The sequence below is a fragment of the Meleagris gallopavo genome, chromosome 8 (genome assembly GCF_905368555.1).
Source record: "Meleagris gallopavo chromosome 8, MGAL_WU_HG_1.1, whole genome shotgun sequence".
NCBI classification, from domain to species: Eukaryota; Metazoa; Chordata; class Aves; order Galliformes; family Phasianidae; genus Meleagris; species Meleagris gallopavo.
The window spans coordinates 31,377,238-31,400,884 of NC_139411.1; the positions used below are offsets into that span (position 1 = coordinate 31,377,238).

The window sequence follows — 23,647 nt, forward strand, 5'->3', positions numbered from 1 at the left end:
TTTAGGATGACAGTTTTTGATTTGGCTTCAGAAAGCTTTACATACCTTGATTTTCATAAGCTTGTCAAGGAAATAGCAACCACGGGATGAATGAAATGCCCAGAAATCAGTCAACAATGGTCTGCTGTAGAAATACAATGATTCTCAAGTCCCAAGCAGACTTGGCCTAGTTAATCTGCAACCAGAAAGTGGACTGGACAAAATTAGAGCTCAAATGATCACCAAAAGGCAGAGAAACCTTCTCAGTAATACAAGATGAAATACAGTAAACCAGACCACAAAATTTTACATGCAGGTTATTATTGCTTATTACAGAAATTTTTTAAAAGGGCAAAAAACAGCTGACAGAAGTGCAAGCTTTCCTAGGCAGCACCTTTCTGCACTTTTATTCTTATCCCTAAGAGTAACACCCACGATGACACACTATCCCTTGCAAAAATGAGGCCTTTCCAAACTGAGCAAGTCTTATTTCATCCATGTACAAAGTAAGGTAGACACTCATTTATGCTGTGATGTTAAACTGCAGATTAGTTCACTCCTATATACTCTGTTGCCTTTAAAATATTATTGAAATTAAAATAGAATTGCTTACCACATCCAATTACCAATATGTGACAATATTTAACCCCTATGCTTGGCAAAAGCACCATTTTGCTTAAACAGTTATTAATCGGGGTTTAGCCTCAGCTAAAACCAGCTCTGTTAGGTAATAAACACAAAAAACAACTTAGTGTAAGAATAGTAGCCAGCTCTGCAGCTGCACAAATGTTGGGGATCCAAGAGGCACAGAAACACAGAAGTACTCATCCTGGATAAAAAGTACAGCAAAAGCTTCCATATCACGACAGAGAGAAATGCAGCAAAAGGTAGAGCTTGATGTGGCACTGGACAGAGGCAACCACAAGTTTCTGTGAGGCTTGCTGTTTTTAATACTTTGCAGATTTAAATTGCACATTCTTTTTAATGCAAGGCATGTTTTAATATAAACATTCAGATTATAGAAAGTTTTATAACAGTGAAAACAGATCTGTATACTCAGATCTATTTTACAAGGCTGCAAAGCCAAACACTGAGACCAGCCTAGAAAATAGCAACGCTTGTTATACAATCAAAATACTTTACACACAGAACACAGCCTGATGCTTGTACACCAGTATAACAACTGGTCTGTCAAACCTACAGAATTTTTTTTTTTTTTAAGCTACAAATGAGAAACAGAAATTCAGCCATAACTGCAAGTGCTTCCACACATCAGACATTACACCAGGAGAAAAAAATGCCAGATGGGAGAGAGAGAGAGAGACTACTACATCAGACTGGTCAGTTCTACGAGACCACCCTTACTCAAATATATATCAATTTATATGTTGAACTTTGGCCAAGATTTTCAAGAATTAAACAGATTTCTATGAACATCTCCCCTCAAATACTCTGATTTAGCAGTTCAGTAAGCACCAACTAGGCAAACAGAACCTCGCCATTTCATTTCCAAGTACTCCAAGATTGGGAACTCTTTGAAATAGTTATTTGTACTCTTTAGAGCCATGTTCATTTAAGGACATCGATATTTTTTTCCCCACCCTTTTTATTGTTTATTTTAAAGAGTGAAGTCCTCTTAGACGAAATGAATTAAAGGTGTTTGCATGACGAGCAAGGCCTCCGTCGCACACATTTCAACAGATCACCTCGGGTCAGCCAACAGACGTACATTAAAAGCCACGTGTTCAGAAAGACAGAATGGTCTTATGAATGATTTCGATGCACTCTCTGATTTCGTCCTCCTTAATGACCAGTGGTGGGGCCAGCCGGATGATATCACCATGTGTGGGTTTGGCAAGGAGCCCGTTATCACGCAGCCGCAGACACACCTTCCAGGCATCGTAGTCTGCAGTTAAAGGAAAGGCACTTACACTGAGGCAGAAAAAAGGGCACAGTTGTAGCTTCTTGTACAGAGGGACAGACTGTAAATTGTTTGCCATCTAGCAGTGAGAAGATGAAATAGCACGTGTTCCTTCTGTGCAGCAGTTTGTCACTTGTATTGATGACTAAAAATAATAGTAATTGTCAGCTCTGGCTTTTAAAACATTTTCTGATGTACTTCAAGGTGTTTATCTCTAGAAACTTGCTCTCAACCACCAACTCTTTTCCTTTCTTATGCCTGCCTGTATTCATTGTAATCATCTACCCATCCTGGAGCAAACAACCTCAGCTAATCTTCCATATTCTGACAGAAAAGAGCTTTCCAGATATGGCCAGTTTTCTTCAGGTGAAGGGTCAGCAGGGTCTCTGTGGGGTGCTAGGTTCACCATCAGGCCTGAGCATTATTCAAGTCATTGAATTCTATTTCCTTACCTTTGGTTTCCCGAATCACAATTGCATTTAAAAGTCCTCTTCCTCTGACACACGTTACAATGTCAGATGGTGTCTTCATGAGCTCATTTCTTAGTATGTTACCCATTATTTCTGCATTTTTAACCAGGCCTTCCTCTTCAATTACCTAAAGGAAAGCCAGATCTACAGTCAAACGAAAGGCATTGCATTTGTTTTACTCGTCTATTCTAACGATGTTACAATTGCTGAGGCACAAAAGCTGATTAATCCAGAATGTCAATGCAAAGGCAGCACATCCAAGCCAATTAACATGAAGTCTTCACTCTTTCCTGTTTACAAGAAACAGCCTCATAGTTTTGATTTTTTTTAAAGGAAAAAGAAAAAAAAAAAAAAGGGAAACCTCTACAGAGTCGACTTGTGAGTTTGCCCAAGTCTGGACAATGATGAGGCTTTTTGAGTGACTTGCATTAAACATCCATCATGCAGTCAGCAAGTGTTTAAAATGTGGAATGTGAATGAGATATCTTACCAGCTTCTGTTCAAGCTCCAGTGGCATCTGCATGTTAGCAAGCTCACAGAGAAGCACCATTGTAGTAAATGCACCATTTTTAAAATCTCAGTGAAATTGGTGATACCATTTATGAATGTACGTAAGCACCTAGAAACTTGCCCTAGATCAATTTTATTTTGTCATTTAAATCATTAAGACAACAAAATACACAGAAATTAGGGTACATTTACAGTTAAGATTTTAGATTTTGTTTTGTGATACAGTGCAATTAATCACTGCCAATCGTTCACCTCTACTTAAAGATAGATTTCTACTTGCAGCACAGCCTATAATTTTATTTAAGTGAAAATTATATCAGCATGACACCCTTCCTCCTTTGGAATCCCAGTCTTTACTGAAACACACAAACCTCCAATGCTGCCAGTGCAACACGACAAGCTAGGGGATTTCCTCCATACGTAGATCCATGTTCACCAGGCTTAATAGTCAGCATAACTTCATCATCGCATAATACTGCTGAGACCTAGAATAGAAAGGTCAGCTAATTCATTTATGTATATATATTTAGAACAGTAAACTTAAACCTCTCTGAAGCAAACTTTTCCTCAGGGCTCAGGAAAGGATCATTTTCATCCTATAGCAATATATTACTTTCACATTCCTAGCTCTGTGCAAAGGAGGGTATATCTGACTGTCACATAACAGCTTAATCCTTTTAAATATGCTTAGTTGTACTGGTAATATCTAACTACAGTTGAGAGGCATTTCTCCAAAACGAATATTATTTCTAGAGTTTAAGTTTCAAAACACTGTTTAACAGCTCAGAAATCAGCAAAACAACTCAAGGCAGGTTGAAGCTTCCAGCCTAATCAGCAAGAAATGAAGTCACTGCAGGAGGACAAACTCGGTCATGTGTGCATGGCAGACAAGTGAACCATGCCACTTGTTCAGCAAAATGTTTTTTTTATAGATATCATGTTTTAGTACACATTAATATAGTTTTTTTCCCCTTTTAGGAAATTACTTAAGAAATTAATTACACCAAAACTGAGATAAACTGCTCTCCAGGGAACATATAAAGAGACTAACTGGTAATTCCAGAATGAAAGGCTGACTACTGAACACTTGTTTTCCTGATTATATCAAACTGAAGAAAACAGATCTAGACTAAACTGATTCAGTTAATCAGCAAGGACCAAAACACCTACGAAGATGTCTGGGCTGCATTAAAAGAGGACTGGCCAGCAGGGAGGGCGAGCTGATTGTCCCCTTCTATTCAGCTCTTGTGAGGCCCCATCTGGAGTACTGCATCCAGGCCTGGGGCCTCCAGCACAAGAAAGATGCAGAGCTCTTGGAGAGGGTTCAGAGGAGAGCCACTACGATGATCAGAGGGCTGGAGCACCTCTCCTGTGAGGAAAGGTTGAGGGAACTGGGTTTGTTTAGCTTGGAGAAGAGAAGGCTCCAGGGAGGTCCCATAATGGCCTTCCAATACTTGAAGGGAGCGAATAAACAGGAGGGAAGTTATAAATGCTTATTCAAGGAACGGATATTTTTTGTTACTCACAGGATATAAGCCACCAGAAAGTGCCTTTCCAAGAAGAATTATATCAGGTCTCACATTTTCGTGGTCAACAGCTAGCATTTTCCCTGTTCTGGCTAATCCAGTCTGTATTTCATCAGCAATAAACAGAACCTTCACAGAGATAAAAAGGAAAAAAAAAACCAACACAGTAACAGAGAATGACTTTTCACATCCATTCTTACTTGAAACAATCTAGCAAAGCTGCACAAAGCCAGTGAAAAACTTTCCAGTTGTGTTACAATGTACACCCTTCCTGCACCTTCCCTGGCCTCCTGGAGAGGTGCATACTCCGTGAGATATCACACAACTCGTAAGTGAACACACTGTCCTATTTCTCACTGACAACTTTAGCATAAAAACCCTCTTGCACAGGAAGAATTCTTCGAATTCTATCAGAACAAAAGACTGCTTTTATAATGGATTCCTTACGTTGTGCTTTGTGCAGAGGTCCCGTACTCCTGTAAGGTAACCTTTGTCAGGAACGATCACACCTGCTTCACCTTGAATCGGTTCAACCATGAAAGCTGCTACGTTGGGATCCTGAAGTGCCCGCTGTAAAAATGGTGTGTATAGGAAAGAGGTCAAATTTACAAATGTGGAGATAAACACGTGTAGAAAAACCTAGCTGAAACTCTGGGTTTTAATCCTAAATGATAACAGCAATCATGTCAGGCTGTCACCCAAGTTCCAAAACAGAAACTTATGTCACTATTTGACTCAAAACATCAGCTGATGTGTTTGCTCGGGGAATTAGAAACCTCAGAAATTGCAAAGCCAGACAAGCAGATTATGGGATCAGTTCATGAATTACATCAGAAACGCATTCAGTTTTGCATTAGCCCATGCAAGACAAACAATTACTCAATGCTTTCCCAGTTCACCTCAAGCAAAAATGAACAGAGCCTCTCCAGAGCAAATCTGCCATCTTAAAGCAAAGTCCACAGCTACATTCTTGCACTATCAAGCTCCACAAGGTTTAGAACTTGCAGTAATTTGAGTGAATCACCAGCCTAGCCTGGTTTTAAGGATGCTGTAAAACTGGCAAGACTCACAAACAACTGCAGTGAATTCTAGTCCTCCAGTCATTGAAGAATCGATAACATTTTTGAGAAAAGTAATTCAAGATAACAATTTCTGAATCCAAGTCCAACTTTGGAATATATTTTGCCTTGTGAATGTCTAACATAAATTCCCTTACAATTTATTTGCTGTTATTTATACCTTGAACATCTAAGCAAGCAGGGAAACCAAACAGATCTTGTGGTTTCCCTCTTACTCCTAAATCAAAACTGAAAATCAAAACCAAAGTAGAATTCATACACATTTCCTACAGCTAAGTATAGCATTTATGTTTCTTATGTGTCTAAATATATACTACTTAATGCATGCATTTCAAATTGCAAACTTATTTTTCCTACCTTGCTGCTTACTTAAGAGACACTATAAAATGTTTTCACATACCTCGAGAGCTGGGAGGTCGTTGTATGGGATCAATTCAAAACCTGGCATAAAGGGTCCAAATCCATCATAACTGGAGGGGTCTGTAGAACTTGAGATAGCAGACATTGTTCTGCCCCAGAAGTTGCCAGCTAAATAAGAAGAGAAGAAAAATATACGCATACATTTAGTTGACAAAATTACAATGCACTTTCACCTAAGACAGCTGACAGATACTTCATCTACAACCAACAAATAGCAAATGTCAGTTATTTTAATTAAACAGAAACAGTCAAAAAATAAAACCAAAGAAACTCTGCATCTTAACAACCACAGAGCAGTTAAAAGAGCACAAAGGATGAATGCAGCTTCCATTTGGCTTCAGGCTGCCATTAGGCAATTTCTGACAACTAAAGAGGCTAAGTAGTACAAATAATCTCTGCTTTATATATTCAACTGCTGTTTATAAAGTGTTATAAACTACTTCATTAACCACGGTTTCCTTCCTGGACTTAAGTTCAGTGTTGCATCCTCCTTGCAAGGGCTGACACTACCAGCAGGTCCTGGCAGAGCACATCTGCCCTCATTGCTTCCTGCTGTGTCCACCTCAAGGGAGAAGATCTGAAATCAATTTATCCCAGGAATTATATTTATATCTCCTGCTTTTGCAATCATTCCTGTTCAGATCACGTGTCTCTTAAAGGAGGACTTAAGAAACAGTTTATAAATCACTGTAACTATTTAAGTCTAAAATCAAAAAGCTAACAATGCTAACAGAACATATTTAAGGCTGAACTTCACAACTCAGAAGGAGGCACTTGGAGAATCTAAACGTTCTGCACACACTCCTGTAGCCACAACAGTAGTTTTTAATCAAAATCATCACCTGCAGATACATGAGTGCAACGTAACCTGTTGAGATCTTGGCTTACACTGAGAAAACATCACAGGTCAGATTTTACAGACCTTCAGATTAGCTAACTGAGAGGAAAAAGAAAGGAACATTAAGAATATACTGTAATCACTACAGTATAACTGTAGTTCTAGGAGAGAGTGTTACAGCCAGTATCTAGAACTGTCTGCTTCCTGAAGCAATACCTCAACTCAGACCATGCATTTAACATACCTGCAAAAATAATCTTTGCTTTGTATTTTGGAACTCCTTTCACAGTGTATGCCCACTTGCGAGCCAACTTACAGGCGGTTTCTCCAGCTTCCACTCCTAAAACATCAAGTGGTACCAGTGTCATACTTGTACATGAGACAGGTCACTGATGCAGTACCAAGTGCATCAGTGCAGACCCAAACTCAAGGGGTAGAAATAAAGTAGAAATATTCTCTCTCTCTTTTTTTTTTTTTTTTACCTGTGTTCATTGGAAGAACTTTGTTATAGTTGAACATTTTGGTGACAAACTCCTCATATTCACCAAGCACATCGTTATAGAACGCTCTAGATGTAAGGGTCAGTTTTTCAGATTGAGCTTTCAGAGCGTTCACAATCTTTGGGTGACAGTGGCCTTGATTAACAGCACTGTAAGCACTTAGAAAGTCAAAATACTTTCTGCCTTCGACATCCCACACATAAACACCTAGAAAAACAAAGGTATTGTAAATGAATAAGAGATAATAACTGAGGTAAGCTAGGATTTGCAATGCAACCTGGTCAGGCACAAATGGTACTCTTGTTATTCCCTGGAGAACTCAGGTATGACCACAAGAGGCACTCTAACTGGAAAACAACAAATTGATGAAGAGACTGAGCAAAAAGGTGGTACAGAATAAAGAGCCAATGAGGAATCAAGAAAAAAAAAAAAAAAGAGTTTCCCATATAAAGCTACTATTCCACTAAGTTATTAAATAGCATGAGAAATAAGTTATTAAATAGCATGCCTCCCCACGGAGTCCATAGTGATTCAGAATTTAACCCACAGAGGAAGATAAGCCCCTTAAGTAAAGTGAAAAGTCAGAGTACATTTAAATGAAGCAGTAATGCTGGAGCAGTAAGCAGGGACTTAATTGAGATCCAATACACCTTACACTGTTCACACTGACAACCTTCGTGCAAGGTAACAGAAGAAACAAAGATGCTCGAAACTTTCTTGCTGAATTATGTTGATATAAGAAAATCATTAGACCTCTATTTCAATAAATCATTTTAGATATCATTTTACCACGATATCAAAAGTCATCATAAGGCCTCATCAAGCACTACAATTAGAAATTAGCTGTCTTTTTTATGTCAATTACTCAACACACCACTCTGCCAAAAAACCAAGCAACAATCAAAGAACAGACTGAAAGTTCTGAAATTGCTTAGGCCAAAATCATTGCACACACACACATCCCATCTACACTGCCAAAGGACATCAAATTAGAATACCTTTTCCCCTCTCCAGAGCAACAGGCAGTGGGTGATAATTGTGGGCACCATATTTCGCCTCACGCTCGAAGATGTAATCAGAAGATGGAGGTCCTTGAATAGTTTTTTTGGTAGCAACTGAGGTAGCAGAGTTCAGTGAAGTATGAACACCTCTGCAGAGAGCAGCAAGGCTCTGGGAGCGGATTAGCTTGGAAAACATTGTTGACTGCAGGTATGTCGTAATTGATCTGGAGGAAAAAAAAAAATTAAGTTAATAATTAGCACTGACAGTACTTCAGAATAAACATATGACGTGATTAAAGTGGTTTTACTGCCAGAAATACAGATTTCTCAACTCTTCTGCATTTCAACCAAGAAATCTCCTATAACAGCACTGACTTCAGCTCAGGTTTGGGGTTTTTTTTTTTCCCTATTTTAATGTACACTCACAGTAACAGTAAGAAAATGTGCAACTCTGGAAGTGTACGAGCTAGCTGTACAATTTTACCTATCGTAGCATTCTTTTCCTTTGTGTCTTAACTTGTGACTAAATTTATTAGTATAAGCAACAACTTGTAGAGCAGGGAAATGACCAGTAACTTAGATTGATATGACTGATGTATCTTTGGAAACAAACATAGCAGTTTTACCTAAACTGAGGGCAGAAGCCTTATGCAATAGCCAATGAACCTCCTGAGATTCATGTTTTCCAGTGAAATGTAAGTTGTTTCCACAATTCTATGACAGCACCTCCAAACTGTGGTGAAGTGCTAGGAAGCACCTAAAACACACCACTGAGACAGCACAAAAAGAATACTTTGCAGGAAGGTTCTGTATTATTTCATTCAAGGAGCAGCTCGAACACATAAAAGACCAAAGATGTCTGTGAAGGGGAAGGAGCAAAGAATTATTCCACATATGTCCTGTTCTTGCATAAGAGAGAGAAGAGGGTTCACACGACTTATCACAGCCTACGAGATACCGAATTTTTAGTCTAGATCTCAGCAGAAACACCAAAAACATTAAGTGAGCGCTTGTGTTTCCTCCATGGCTTCACCCCAGTCAATGCAAAGATATGTAATGGGCTCAGAGAAGGGAAGCAGAAGCGGTTGAAGAGTGGCAGCAGACCCTGGGGACAGCAGACAACCATCAAAGCAAAGGTGATCACTTCAGCAAGACCACGAGCTGTCAGAGCTGAGGATGGCAGCTGTGCACATCACACTTTCAAACTGGCAGGGATAGCATAGCCCACAGTGAAGATCATAATAACAATCACCCTGATTATCCAACACAGCCTCCTTTGTAACAGACTCCATAGCAAACTAACTAGTTTTCTAAGTAACATCAACACTGGTGCGCTCCCTTGACAATGAAAGCACACAGCAAAACCTAACCAAAAGAGATATATTAAATATTAAAAAGGAGAACATGGAGATAGTTTACACAAGAAGATTGTTGTTTCAGGTTGCCTGCAGAGACAGAAATATTAAGTCACAGATTTATTCAAAGTTTATTTTGGTAAAAGAATTCACCCTGGATGCGTCAACTTAAACAGGCACTGTTTTTTCAGCAGTATCCTCTAATATTACACTGCTGCTTCTCACTTCCCAGCAAAGCCAGAACATTTTCCAGTTTTACTGGACCATTTGAGTCTCTGGGAAGAGTTAGCACTCTCTGTTCCAGCAGTGATCAGCTGTTCCTCAGCCCAGGGCATTTTACCAGCTATCCCCAGTCCTGTTAAGTATTAGCTATTGGTGTTAATACTTCTCAAGATCATAATCGCAAATTGGAAAGAAAAAAAAAAAAACACTTCTGCATCCAAGATTTTGGTCAAAAGCTTAGCTCAGCAGCACCACTCAGAACTACAACCAGCTGAGCTCTCTCAAGGCCATTGGTCTGCACCACCCTGCCCCTGACACACCTCCATGGCACGGCAGCTAATTCCCTGATAAGCCGCTCTAGTTTGGGATGTTTTCCAGATACAGCTAAAATGAAAGCTGTAAGGAAATGAAGCTCTCATCTGCCTTGTAACAGAGATTTGCCTTGCTGCATGCAGACTGCCAGTTTGAGGTTCTTCTTCTACTTCTTTCCGGGCAGAAAACCTTCATCAGAAACCTCTCACAGAGCTGTTTGGAGAAGCAGCCTTCGAACTATGGCACAAATTACTTCACAGAATAGCAAGGGTTGGAAGGGACCTCAAGGATCATAAACCTCCAACCCCCTGCTGCAGGCAGGGCCCCCAACCATCATATCTTATACCAGCCCAGGCTGCCCTGGGCCCCATCCAACCTGGCCTTGAACACCTCCAGGGATGGACGGGGCATCCACAGCCTTTCTGGGCAGCTGTTCCAGCACCTCACCACTCCCATAGTAAAAAAATTCCCCTTGATATCCAACCTAAATCTTCCCCCCCTCAACTTCAAACCATTTCCCCTCATCCTGCTGTTATCTGCCCTTTCAAAGCGTCGACTCCCCTCCTGTTTGTGAGCCAGAGCAAAACCGAGGACACCGCTTGCAGCTGGAGCAAAATAATAATAATAAGATAAAGCCATTAGTGCTGATCAGCGACGTAAGATCGAAGGCAACGTCAGGAAAGGCAGGGCACAGCTGTGTTCCATTGGGAGGAAGACAGAAACACCAGCATGCCCTGTATCACATGCTGCACCGAGGGGAAAAAGGCGTTGCATCAGAACAACGGCTGCTCACAGCCACGCACACACGGAAAGGGAACGGCGGGGCGGCCAGGATGAAGAAAGGCACCGCCACAGCGGGCACCGAGGGCGGCCCTCAGCACGCCGGGCAGGCCGCGGCCCCGCTCCCCACCTCACCCAACAGGCCCTCGCCGCCCCGCCGGTGTCCCGCGTGAGGCGACGCCTGACGATGAGCTGCTCGGTACCTGCTGCTGCTGCTCGGCCCGGAGCCCGCGGCGAAGAGGCGGAGGCCGCCCGTGGCAGCTGTCACCGCGCCTCGCCGCCCAGCGTCACACCCTACCCGCCCGCCGCTGATTGGCTCCTGCTCGCCGCCGCACCCCACTCTCTCGCCTTCTACTGGTCGAGCGGCGAGAACTCCCTTCGCTCAATCAATCGGAGCGCGACGCCGGCACAACCCCCTCAGCAAGTCCCGCCCACTGCCAGCTCCTCTCGGGGCGGCGTCGCTCCGCCCGGAGCTCCGTGCTGTTGGCCCGGGGCGATGCGGGAATCCGCTGATCCCGCCCGCACCGCCTGCCCGCCCGCCCCGCGTCACCCCAGAGCGCAGCCACAACGTCTGGGCTTTCGCAATGACCCGGAGATATGCTTAATACACAGGCATTGTCCTGACGAGCCTGTTGGTGCTTGGAAGGAATTTGTTTTTCCACAGAAAAATCAAGATATAGCAGGATTGACAGTACACTGAATTTGCATATCTTCCCCCACACAAACAGCCCAATATTGTGGAATCTTGTCACAGGAGCAGCATTGCTTATGCAGATATGGAGCAATGCCCCCGGAGGAAACGTCCCCAGAGCAGGGCAGGCGATCCTGTGCTCCCCGCAAGCATCCACAGCTACAGCCAGCCTCAGTTCTGCCTCTTGTGAGCTTAGGGCTACGAGGAAAGAGTGCCTCTGCCTGCAGCCAAAGCTGAATGCATAAACCACTGGATGCAAAAAGGTTGCGCCCACGGTGCTAGATTACAAAATGCGTTTCACAATCACAGCTGCTGAATGAACACATCATTATAGCATGCCAAGCTGCTACTTGAGCCTGGAAACAGCCTCACTAGGAGCAATTGAAACTATTCTAACACCTACAGCTTTGAGGTTGAAAAGAAAAGCAATGCAGCAATCATTATATTTTGTTGCAGTTCATCTCTGGTGTAAAGAAAAAAAAATGCATGAATGCAGCCTCGTTGCCCAGATAGCAGTGATCACATTCAACAAACGCTACACATTCCTGTCTGAAATGCAGAGACTCACAAACAAACAACCCTGAAGCAAGAAAGGCCTCCCTTCCTTATGGATTTTACAAAGCCAGATAGAAGGGAAAAAAGAAAAAAGAAAAAGGCTTATGCACATAAATACAGATATAACACAGAACACTTCCACGCTAAATGCAAACGTTCTTTGTTTTTTGAAGCTGCATGGGTTGTTCTTGAGATAAAAGCCATAAATATAAAGTAACCCTCAACTGGATCATAGGTGTTTAACATCCAGAAGAGTGACTTCAAATCCCTACAATGCATAAGCTTGATGGCAGTTTGTGTTGGAGCACTGCAGTTCTGCTGTGAATCTCTCTTTCCTCCTTTATTTTAGGCACTCATTATTGAGACACTGAAAAATACCCATTTTTCTCCTATAAATTTTATCGTGTTGATATTTTTCACAGCAGCAACTGTTCCCATAGGTCTTGAAATAGTTGCTGTCAGCTAGATGTAGTATTTCACATAATTAAAAATAAATGAAAAAGCAGCAGAAGCTTACTGAGTACTATTTAGTTACCTTCAGATACCTAAAAGACTCCACATGATATAACCAAAACCCTCAAAAAGTAGGAGACATGAAGTTTTCACATTTTTCAATTATTTGCCCTACAGAAAAAATGAAAATCTTGACCTACTTGAGGAAGGAGGTTATTATATTCATTCTGCTTATCCAGAAAATACTGTTTGACATATATGTAAACCACAAAGTTATATGAAGGAACAAGTTAAGTCATGCCAGTCATTAGAAGTAATTCTGCAGCTCTCTCTTTGGCAGAATTGCTCATTGAAGTCATTGGGAATTAGGTATGTGAAGAGACTGAGGAATTGCATCCCACTTATTACCATTATTTTCTTCCACTGAGGTCAGGCCAATTTTCTCATACCCTTGAACTACTTCTGGCCTCCCACATGGGTGAGGCTGCACAAGCTCTCCTGGTGGAAGGTGCTGCCCATGGGAAGCACTAGTGGAATGATAGCTTTCCACTCCATTCCCTAGTGGTGGGCATGGTAGTACATCACTTGGCTCAGAGGAAGTGTAACCATAGAGCACAACCTAGACCAGTCAGCAGGCTGGGCTTGGAGCCCTATCAAGTCATGAGGCTCAAGGAGTAAGTCCATTATTAGCTAAAACTAATAGATGTCTACAGTGCTAACAGGCACAGTCCCACCCATCTTCCTAACTCTAGTAAAGCCACAAGGGTAGGCTCCACACCTCCTTTTCTCACTTACTGTAAGACAGCAATGAATACGAGTGATTTCAAGGATTTTTTTTTAAATGTATACTTAAATCTTTCACTTTCATCAGTAAGATTTGAAATTCATATTAATTTGAGAGAACCTGGTATATGGAACTGCTTCCTACAGTCCATGGTTGTGTTGTTCCGGTTGTTTACTTACAGCAGGATTCTACACTAAGACATTTCTTGCAGGACCAGAAAGTTCAGTCTTTCCCGCAGCACAGCTAAGAGATTATATGTTGTAGCATGTCAGAACATAGAAACAACAGATCGCAGCTCATGCAAAACACGTTTGCCTTTCAAGTTCAGTTAGAGGTTTCTTTTTTAGTTCACATCTTCCAAGATAGTTTAGAAAAACATAGCACTACCCCCTCAAAATCAGTGCTGTTTCATTAGGTGGATGTCCCCTAACTCAGCTTAAAGCAACATGAGTGAACCTTGGAGGTGATAGTCCCACTGCAAGATGAACCCTGAGCTACAGTTAATACAGAGCTTTCCCACTTGTTGTATTTCACAAAAATTCCAATAATTTCTTAGATGACAACATGGATTACTGAATTATAGAATCACAATAGTCATTGTCTTCTGTTAGGCATTTTTTTCATATGCTTGAACTTACATTCAGTTATTTTCCTTTCCGACTTCTGGATGCTTATGTCCAGAGCCTTCCACAAAGGAGATGTGATGTTATTTGTATGTGAAACCTAGGCTTAAGGGTGAATTCCTAGAATTGGCTATTTCTAGAATTTGTAGGTAATGACATGTATGACCCAAACGTAAGATCTGTGAGTACACCAAGTGGCAGGAATCTGAGAGCCTACAAGACTCTGACAAATGGCATTTCCTAGCACAAAAAGGAGAGAAAGAACAAAATCCAAAGAATATCAAAGCAAGACTAAGCTACTTTGAATTTCAGGCTTCCAAGTGCCTCACATGAGCTTGCTTCCTCCTTGTATTGAAGTATTTTGATCCTGATCCCACAAACCTTCTGAACTTCCACCAACTTCACTCTTGGATCAGATCACAGCAGTGACTTCTGGAAAAGATATTCTGGAAATTGTTTAACCTGTTCTTAAGACATTCAAAATCTAACCAAGCTGGCAACTGTAACTGGCACAGGAACACGCAGAAGATGAACACACATCCACATAGCTGTGTAAAAAGAATGAACATCTTGTTAATTAGGCCTATCTCAGAACTGAGCCCTGAACATCTGGTTGCACTTTATCTCAGGAGTTTGGAATCTCTCCTCAAAATTCTATCCCAGCACAACCCAGCAGGGCCCTGCCACTCCTGTGCTTGACATTGCCACAGCAGTTATTGCCAGTATGTCCAAGCAGTGAGCTGCTCAGTGTTACTGCATGTTGGGACCAGGCAGTGCACATAATGCCTCATGCCAGCAGACTTTAACTCAGTCTCCTTGCCTTGCAGGGAGAGATTAGTGAGGCATCACACTGCATCACTGCCACTTGTCCCAACCTCTGGTTCATTTGCTTCCAAGCTCCTTTCAGGACCATAAACCAGCCTGAAACCTTCTAGGATACCAAATAATTCAGAAAAAAAAAACAGAGGTTTTCTTGATACAAAGAAGGGGCAAATCAACTTGAAAAGCAGAGCATTTAGCCCATTCTTTGCTCTCTGCAGCTCATTTGTTTCCAATGCTCTTCCCTACCAACCAGTGAAATGCAGCACCTCTTGAGCTTATGAACAATTGTGCTTTTCAGTATATTTGAGTGGGACAGACTGACTGATAAGAGCTGTCAGCCAGTGGTGCACAAACACACACCAAGAGGTGTCAACGTGGTGCTGGGGGCACAGGGGTGACCTTACCTGAGAGGACAAGAGTTCACCTTGTCTGACTCACAGTGTGCTGGGCCAGGTGCTTGGGGGAGCCACAGATGCAGAACCCAATGTCTTGTGAGGTTCCCATCTTGTAGAGTCTATACATCTTTGTATATACTCTCATTTTGAAAAAAAGAAAAAGAAAATCACTACTTCTTTAAATAGCACTAGAGCAAACTCTCTGATGAAAGCTACCACAGTAGATCAGCAGTGTGACTTCCAAAGGAGTAAAACATTTTATTTGTATTGGATTTGCATGCAGATGTCTTTGAAAGTATTTCAGCGTATCAGAGAGGTGAAAAAGCCTGAATGCCACTGAATCCCTCTGTAGTGTTATGACATGCCTAAGCCACATGAAATACCACGTTTTTTTAATTAGAATTCATCATGTGGTATTATAAGGAGAAGAAAATGATGATTAACTTGGAAAAGAAGCTGGCTTTGGAGCTCCTCAGTGTTTAAAGGGGAAAATACAGGAGAAATTAAGGTTAATGTCTGTACTACAGTAGTAAGCAAATAGCAAAGGCTGTGGTGCCATGGGCTGCAGGAATCACAGAGCCATAGGGTTGCAAAACACAGCTGTTCCATGGGGAGGAAAAGTCCACGTGTGGGAGGAAAGCTGCAAGATGATACATGGGAGGCAAAGGGAAAACTGTGATACACAGCTTGTAAATTTGGGACATGCATATTATCTCCCAGAAACTTTTACTGAACACACAACCAGATATCAGTCCCACAACGTGAGCTCTCCGTGCCAAGAAACTGCCATAAGTCTGCTCAAGGTGACTTTAGCTGATATGGGATCACCACAGAAAACAAAAATGTGTTCAGGTCTACTTATGCAAGAGTCCTGTTATCAATTGTTCTTCAGAAGGATTTCACCCACCAAATATTTTGCTAGACGTCTGGTTTGCCTGTGAGCTGTAAAGCTTCTGGAATCAGAATTTAATCACGTTCCTGTCCAGTATATGAGGCCAAAGCAATGCTGCTTGACCACTCCTAACCTACCCGGACACTTTGCAGGCTGACGATAGATCAGCTATGGGTTTTGTGAGGTCTGCAATAAACACAGGGTACCTCAACTTTCACTGCTTTCCTGAATACGCTGTGGGACAGGCAGGTTGCCAGTTATGGTACCCATGGTTTTACATATAAAACAGCTAAACAAAACAATGGTTTATGAAATGAGGTAAGTAACAAAAAGAGTTTAACTGTTGGATCAGGAGGACCAAGGCTGAGTTTGCACATACCGTGCTGCTGAACCATGCATCCTGGAGAACAGCACAGAACGAGATTTCCCCACATCTGTGAAGGAGGTTCAGCCTTCCTCATGCAGAACAGGCAGAAAAATTTTTGGCAGGAGTCCAGCCTAGAGAGACTGATGGTAACACAACTGGCAACTGATTAAAGGAAGAACCGGAGCCACCTCCCTGTGCATCACCTGCCCCACACTGAACAGAGGGGTCCTGGGGGCCTGCCAGGATCCATTGGTCTGCTTGAGCTGGGGAGGAAAAGCCCACACGTGGAGAGCAGGGGTTTGAAATCCATCCTCAGCTCCAAGACTTGCATGTAAAGAGCTAAGCACCCACTGCACACATTCCAGTACATAATAACTTAAGAGAAAGCAAATGAGGAAAAGATAGAGCAAGATAAAATGAAAGAAGAAAGAAGAAAGAGGCTGCTAAGGAACAACTATACTTCAGCTAAGTTCCCTAAAGCTTTGTATTGCACAATAAATACTGATTTTCTTCACTAAAAGTGCTTGGACACTGACATTTCAATAGATATATTTCACCTTTTCATTTTCAATAAGTTTAACTAGTGTAATGATGTAATGGGACAGAAAGTACTGCAATAATAACAGGGTGGCAAAGTCTTCAGATACAGCAAATGAAGACAAGCCCAAATACAACAGCTGCAGATGCAAAAACGAAGGAAAAAAAGCTGCTTACCTTTAGAAGGCCTCAGATAGGCAGGAATCTCCAGCAAGAGAAACCTTCACCTCCACTGCCAGCTCTTAAATGAGGTCTGGGAAGGGGTGGATCCTGGCCATTCAGCTGCATTGCATGCACCTGAGCTGCCCTGGGTTGGCCCTGCCTTCCACCAGGTGCTCAATCACTGTTTCAACCCAACTTTATGAAATGGTTTGTTTGTTTGTTTATTTGTTTCCTAAGAGTCCAGTTGAACAAACATTTCCAACACTTCCCTAGCTTTGATCATGGCTGTCCCCCAGGTACTTTGTTCATTAACGAGTTAAATGAAGTTGATTACCAGAGTGCTTTTGTGGGGCTTGGACCACTGATATTTTTGTTCCCTGTGCAGAGAAGGTAAAAAAAAAAAAAAAAGACTTACTTTTTTTTGGTCCAAAGATGAACATTGTACGAGTCAAAAGTTTTCCTTTATCCACACACAACTTGCACTGCTGAAGCACAGCAGATGCTCTCTTGCTTCCCTATGAAACACCACACATTTGCCATGGCAGGAGGAGGATTTCAGGCTGGTGCCCTAGCTGCTATGCTGTGTTCTGGAATAGAAATTATGACTGTGAGCAAAGCTTTACATGGAGATGCATGACCCAAATATGCCCAGCAGCTGGCCTTGCTCACTGCCCGTCTGTTGTTACAGTCAATACAAGGGGAATGAGATTAGCCACTAACTTTCTTGCTTTCTCTGGAGCATTTTAATTCAAAACTTCTAAATTAACACATAGATGCAATTTTTGCAGTTTACACATGGGTCTTACTTGTGATTCCCTTTAACATCTATATTCAGCTGTGAGTAAAGTCAATTTTTGTCTACGGTTGATAATTCTGCACAACTCTGTATTCAGAACTGCTAGAGATAATGGATACTCAGTGGGGCACTTCTAAAAGTGTTACTGGTGCGAATAGCACAATCTGGGCAGTGCGGAGCTCAGCAGCAATTGCTGTTTCCAGGGCTGAGGTTTGAATCACAGCCACAGTTGTGGCTAGTCACAAAGAGAAGCCAAAGGGGTCACCAGCTAAAGGACATGGGACAAGAGGAGGGACACATCAGCGTGAGTGCTTGGCCAGAGCTGAGCCAGGAGTTTTGTTGTCCTGGGGCCAGTGCTGTGAGGTCTGCAGTGCCACTGCCAGGCACAAGGCGAAGGTGCAAGTGATACACCACAGGAACTGTGATGTGTTCTCTGAAACTAAATGTCAAACTTTTTCATCAACCCAGAGCAATAGATATGACTAAATGGGGTCAGGGGAAAGGCTGGCTTTTCTTGCCCAGGAATCAAGTGTTCAGATTTCTCATAAAATTAAAGGCAGAAGCCTTTAAAAGGCTTGCAAACATCAAGATTGCATACCAAGTTATACTGCATTTTTTAATTTGTAACTTTCTCTGGTTTTTCTATAATTTACACTCATTAAGGAGGAAAGCTGACCATATCACAAGTGCAAGGGCAGAAGAACTTCTCCCCCAAGACCTCAGAGCAGTGCAGATGAGCAATGGGCCCATGCTCTGGGAACATCTCAGTGACAGCCAAAGGAAACCCAGAGCGGTGTCTGCACACACAGCAATGTGAGCCCCGAGGAGCAGGCTGCCAGGAGGCCAAGGGGATTTCAATCTGGTTTCTCCCAGTCAGGATCACGGATGGGATGAGCTGCTGCGACTATAATTCATATCCAATCAGAGTGAAAATGTTACTGTAATTAACTGACAAGTAAATGTACTCATATACCAGAGTTATGACTTCCAAAATCATGACCTAAGGCAAAGCCTGTGCTTTGTTAACAGCATTCCAATAGTTGGGAAGACACTGACTGCCTCCTCCTGGGCATGGGAAGGTAACAGCAGGACCTCAGCATGCCTGCACTGAGCCTTGCAGGGCACCTTGGCTCAAGAAGCCTAAAAATCCCACAGAGGAATGCAAACACCACTCTGTCCGAGCACAATTAGAAACAATTAAACTCAAAAAAAAAAAAAAAAAAGAAAAAGAAAAGAAAAACAGCACAACCTTTTTATTTAGACAAACACGAGAGATAGATAGGATTTATGAGCTCAGATTTTTGGTTGGAGAGCCAACACGTACTTGAAAGCATCGTGATGTGACCGAGGGGATGCACATGGGTTGTAATAATTTGTGAAGCCGCACGAGGCGGATTTATTTTAAACCAATGACTTCTCAGCATTCAAGGAGGGAGCAGCCCCCAGCTAAAGTCCCTTTTCATTCCAATGCCCTTAACACTGAAGATGAAATACAATTTTCCCTTCTAAGAAATGCTTCAAAGGGAAAAAAAAAAAAAAAAAACCCAAACCAAAACAAAAAAAAATAGGAAAAAAAAAAAACACCAAGATGCATTTTTTCTCTGTTACAGAAAATAGGTCTCTGCATGCAGGAAATTCTGCTTTTTCCTTATTTTCTACCACAAACGCCCCATTTTTAAAGAAATGAATACTGCAATCATTTTCTCTGATTTACATTTTCGATTCTGCCTCATTTGGCACCAATGCTGTTGTTCCAAGAACAACCGTTCTCTGGAATGATCTTTGGACGACTCATCTCAAACCTTTGAAGTCAATGAGGATGAAGTGAAATGCAAGGCAGAGGGGCGATGCATATTAGCAGCAATCAAATACTTTCCCACTGCCCAAGTGGACTCCGTGCACATCGCCCGACGGCACAGAAGAGAGAACTCTTAGCAGGTAACCAAGCTTGCAGGTTTGGGATCTGAAATCTGATATAAATGAGTCATGCACCAGTCCCCGGAGCAGCAGCAAAAGTTGTGGACGTCTCTGTGTGTGAGCATCCCTGGAAATCAGACCAGCTCTCTGTGGTCAGCAGCACCGGGACAGCAGCAGTGGGAACAAAGCATCGCAGCTCCGAGCTCCCGGGTCTGAGGCGTGTGCTGGCAAGCCAGACAGCGACGAGGAACGTTGGAAAGAGAAACTTGGAGAAGAATTAGAGTCAGGCATGTGTAAAGAGGGTTATTCTCTCCATCTCCAACGCCTATAATTACATATCAAATGTGCTAATAAAATCCAGTGGTTACAGCATGTGGGTATTTTTTCTCTTTGTCAAAGCGAGCCGGAGAAGAAAAACTCGATTCCTCACCCTCAGGCGCGCTGGGACAGACCCGGGGTGGGCTCTCAGAGGTGCGGGGCGTAGAAAGGCCCGAGGTACGCGGGCCCCAAGAAGGGAGCGAAGGGTCCGCCGCCGGGGCCGCCCAGGGGGAAGGGAGAGGCGGCCGGGAAGAGAGCGCTGGCGGCGGCGTACGAGGGGAAAGTCTGGCCGGGCAGCGCTGCGGGGCGCGGCGGGCTGGGGGAGCAGCGGGCGGCGGCGGGGGGAGCGGAGGCGGCCGCTCCGTCGGCTCCGGGATGCTGCTTCTTCCACTTGGTGCGACGGTTCTGGAACCAGATTTTCACCTGCGTCTCGGTGAGGCTGAGGGAGAGCGCCAGGTTGAGGCGTTCGCACACCGACAGGTACCGGGTGGCGCGGAATTTGTTCTCCAAAGCCACCAGCTGCTCGTAGGTGAAAGCCGTCCGCGCACGCCGCGGTTTGGCGCAGCTCGCCTCGGCCCGACGCCGCCGGCCGCCTCGCGGTGAGCCCGGCTCCTCCGGCCCCGGGGCTGCGGAGCACGAAGAGGAGCCGGCGCCGGCCGCTGGCTGCCCCTCCTCGACCGCTGCCTCCGCGCCGCTCTCCGCCGGGGTGCGCGCATCTATGGGAGAGGGCGGCGGGGTCAGGGGGGCACTGCGGAATCGCTCGAACCCCCCCCCGACCCCACGCTACAAGGAGCCGTTCCCTCCGCGTCCCTCCCCGGGCCGAGATTTAACGGTCGTTAATAAAGGAAAGGGGAGAAAGAAATCCGACCGGCAAGCCCCAACCACGGCGTCTCACTTACGGGGAGGTGTGGATATGGATTTCTTACCAATTAAAAAAGAAGTTATTAAAGTCCCCTTCTGAAGCGAAATAAATCCCCTCCCCCCACCTCCCCATCTCCGTGCTAATGGAGTTTCAGATTTGCGAGGGCCGGATCGATAGATGTCATCTATTAAAGGTAAGTTTTAATCGAACAATATTAGGATCAGGCCGGGGGAAGGAGGTTTGAAGTGGGTACCTGCAAGCTGTGGGCAGGAGATAGGCGGGAGGCAGTAATAGGATATCGATCAATGGGAGCTAAGGCATCCTCCGGTGGGGACGGGCTGAGCAATTACCCAGCCGACTGTCCCGGGTGCGGGGGGTTAGGGGGGAGCGGCGGACAGCGGGCAGGGATCGGCATCGGGACAGGGACCCCCTCCCTGCCCGGGGAAGGGTGGCCCAGGGAAGCTTCCATTTGGGGCCGGGCGACGTCGTGGTGCGCGCGGGGCGCAGCCGGAGGATTACCCGGCTGGGGACTTTTCTATCTTCGAGACTCGAAAGGGGCTGCATCCCCCTCGCCCCCCGCCTCGCCTCCCTCCCGACGGACGGCGGTCCGCAGCCCGACCCCCCCGCAGCTGTCCGGACTCGGGGGATGCTCCCCGGCTGCCGGCACCTGCTCGCCCCGCCAGCGCCGAACAGAGAAACTCGAACGCGTTCCTACCATCCGCCTCTAGTTTATTCCTCTCGCTCTCGTGCTGAGCAGCGCCTTTTCCTACTTCAACTCTCGCCAAACTTTTTTCCTGCTCTCCCGAGCGGCAGGCGCTGCCCCCGCTCCCCGCGGCCGTTTCGCTTCTCCGGGTGAATTTCTGAGGATCCAGGATGTCTAGGATGGAGAAGGAGATCTTATGCTGCTGGACGGGGGCCGCCTTGGCCCCACCGTCCGGGCATTCCAGCATCCCCCGCTCCGCGCTGCCGGAGAGCTGCGGGTGCCAGCGCGGGGCCGGGGCCGGGCGGAGGGGAGCGCTGCCGCGGAGCCTCCGCCGCCGCCGCCTCCTCGCGGAACCTCCGCCTGGGCGCTGGAGACGCGGAGTGAGCGGCGGGGAGGAGGAGAGCGGGCGGCGGGGTGGGGGTAGAGGAGGGGGCAGAGCAGCCATTGGCACGCGGCCCCGCGCCCTCCCCGCGCTCCGCTCCGCGGGGGCGCAGCCGGCGCCGCCCCCCACCATCATCGCCGCCCCGCGGTGCGGCCCGGGGGGATCCACGCGTGGTTGCTCCTGGGTGAACCTTGTGGTGGGGAGCGCAGGGGCTCGGTGCACTGCCTCTGCCCAACGGCCTTTGTTTTGGGTGTAAAATTGAGCTTTGGTCCTTAATGAGCATCTTCGCAAATTAGCATCTTCGCATTTTCGGTTGGTTTGGGGTCACCTGAAGGTCTGGGTAGTTCAAGGGCTGGCCCTGACTTCTGGAATTCAGCCCTGGCATGTGCATCAGCCCCATTTCACAGGTGGAGAAATTGAGGTACAGCCATGCTGGACGCCTGCCCCACCGAGCAGCCCTTGATTGAGAACTGTCACCTGGCATGGAAGTGCCCCATCACCTCTTATCCTTATAGCAGAGGTAAGATGAGCAACAGCAAGTCGGGTCTCTCCACCCTGCTCCACTCTTATGACCTTTATTTAAAACTTCCTAGCAACATAGTGCTGTCCTTCTGCAGCTTTTGAGGAGGATGCTGTCCCCTCCCCTTAGCAGTTCTGCATTTTGTTGGTGCTGCACATCAGGGTGAGGTGTAGACAAAGACTTTGTGCAGCAGGAAAGGGAGTGCTCCCACTCTCTGCCTGTCTGTGGGAATCTAACTAGGTAAAAATAAGGCGCTGCTAGATGGTAACAGGTGCTGCAGAATAGGAATAAAGTAGAGTTGGGATTTCTTTTTGTTATTGCAAAGGCACGGGTCTTGAGATAATAAGGAGCTGGAAGATGAGATAAAGATGTGCAGGGAGACGTGATTACAAATAATTTCTTTAGTCAGATATGTGGTGGCAGCACCTGAGAGTCTGTTTGGCACTGAGCCCTGGTATGGGATACCATACACATTCAGAAGAGAAGTTATCTCTGTCCTGGACAGTTCATGCACTGAAGCTGCAGACCAATGAAGCTTAGTTTTATGGATGCATCCTGCATGAAAATGACCCTGGGGTTGAGGTGGAAAGCACTCTGCTGGGCGCTGCTCAGTGCTTCTCAGATGTCGAACTGATAAAGTTGCCTGAGGTGCAAAAGGAGAGGGAAAAGTTCCCCATTTCTGGATATTGTAGGTCCAGAGTGAGGTCAAATAATGGAAATGAATATGAAATATTCTTGCATATCCTGTAAGTATGGTTTTAAACAAGATTCTTTTTGTTTGTCACCAGTTTCAAAGTACCCGGAAAAACCATAGGTATGATGATCTGGTAAATAGATGTATTGCTCACTGTATTTTAAGGATCATAGAATCATAGAATGGCCTAGGTTGAAAAGGATCACAATGATCATGTAGTTCCAACCCCCTGCTATGTGCAGTGTCACCAACCAGCAGACT

The 23,647-nt window shown here is 44.7% G+C and overlaps 2 protein-coding genes across 2 annotated transcripts; both read right to left on the bottom strand.

Annotated features, from left to right (window-relative positions):
- Positions 1-905: 905 nt before the first annotated feature.
- On the bottom strand, positions 906-11,272 carry OAT (ornithine aminotransferase). Its single transcript, XM_085229262.1, has 10 exons — positions 11,117-11,272; positions 8,242-8,468; positions 7,226-7,450; positions 6,988-7,083; positions 5,886-6,013; positions 4,854-4,976; positions 4,407-4,535; positions 3,252-3,365; positions 2,353-2,497; positions 906-1,885 (listed from the first exon to the last, which is right to left on the bottom strand). The coding sequence occupies exons 2-10, from the start codon at positions 8,438-8,440 to the stop codon at positions 1,725-1,727; spliced, it is 1,320 nt and encodes a 439-aa protein (XP_085085388.1). The 5' UTR covers positions 8,441-8,468; positions 11,117-11,272; the 3' UTR covers positions 906-1,724.
- Positions 11,273-19,228: 7,956 nt separating this feature from the next.
- Positions 19,229-22,250, bottom strand: NKX1-2 (NK1 homeobox 2). The gene is made up of 2 exons (XM_085229777.1): positions 21,803-22,250; positions 19,229-20,941 (listed from the first exon to the last, which is right to left on the bottom strand). The coding sequence occupies exons 1-2, from the start codon at positions 22,233-22,235 to the stop codon at positions 20,373-20,375; spliced, it is 1,002 nt and encodes a 333-aa protein (XP_085085903.1). The 5' UTR covers positions 22,236-22,250; the 3' UTR covers positions 19,229-20,372.
- Positions 22,251-23,647: the final 1,397 nt, after the last annotated feature.

Coding starts and splice junctions, on each gene's coding strand:
- NKX1-2 (XM_085229777.1), bottom strand. CDS start 22,235: ATGGCTGCTCTGCCCCCTCCTCTACCCCCACCCCGCCGCCCGCTCTCC. Junction 20,942..21,802: donor GAATAAACTAGAGGCGGATG/GTAGGAACGCGT, acceptor CCTCTCCCATAG/ATGCGCGCACCCCGGCGGAG.
- OAT (XM_085229262.1), bottom strand. CDS start 8,440: ATGTTTTCCAAGCTAATCCGCTCCCAGAGCCTTGCTGCTCTCTGCAGA. Junction 3,366..4,406: donor TTTCTGGTGGCTTATATCCT/GTGAGTAACAAA, acceptor TTTCTATTCTAG/GTCTCAGCAGTATTATGCGA. Junction 2,498..3,251: donor TTGCACTGGCAGCATTGGAG/GTTTGTGTGTTT, acceptor GCTTTCCTTTAG/GTAATTGAAGAGGAAGGCCT.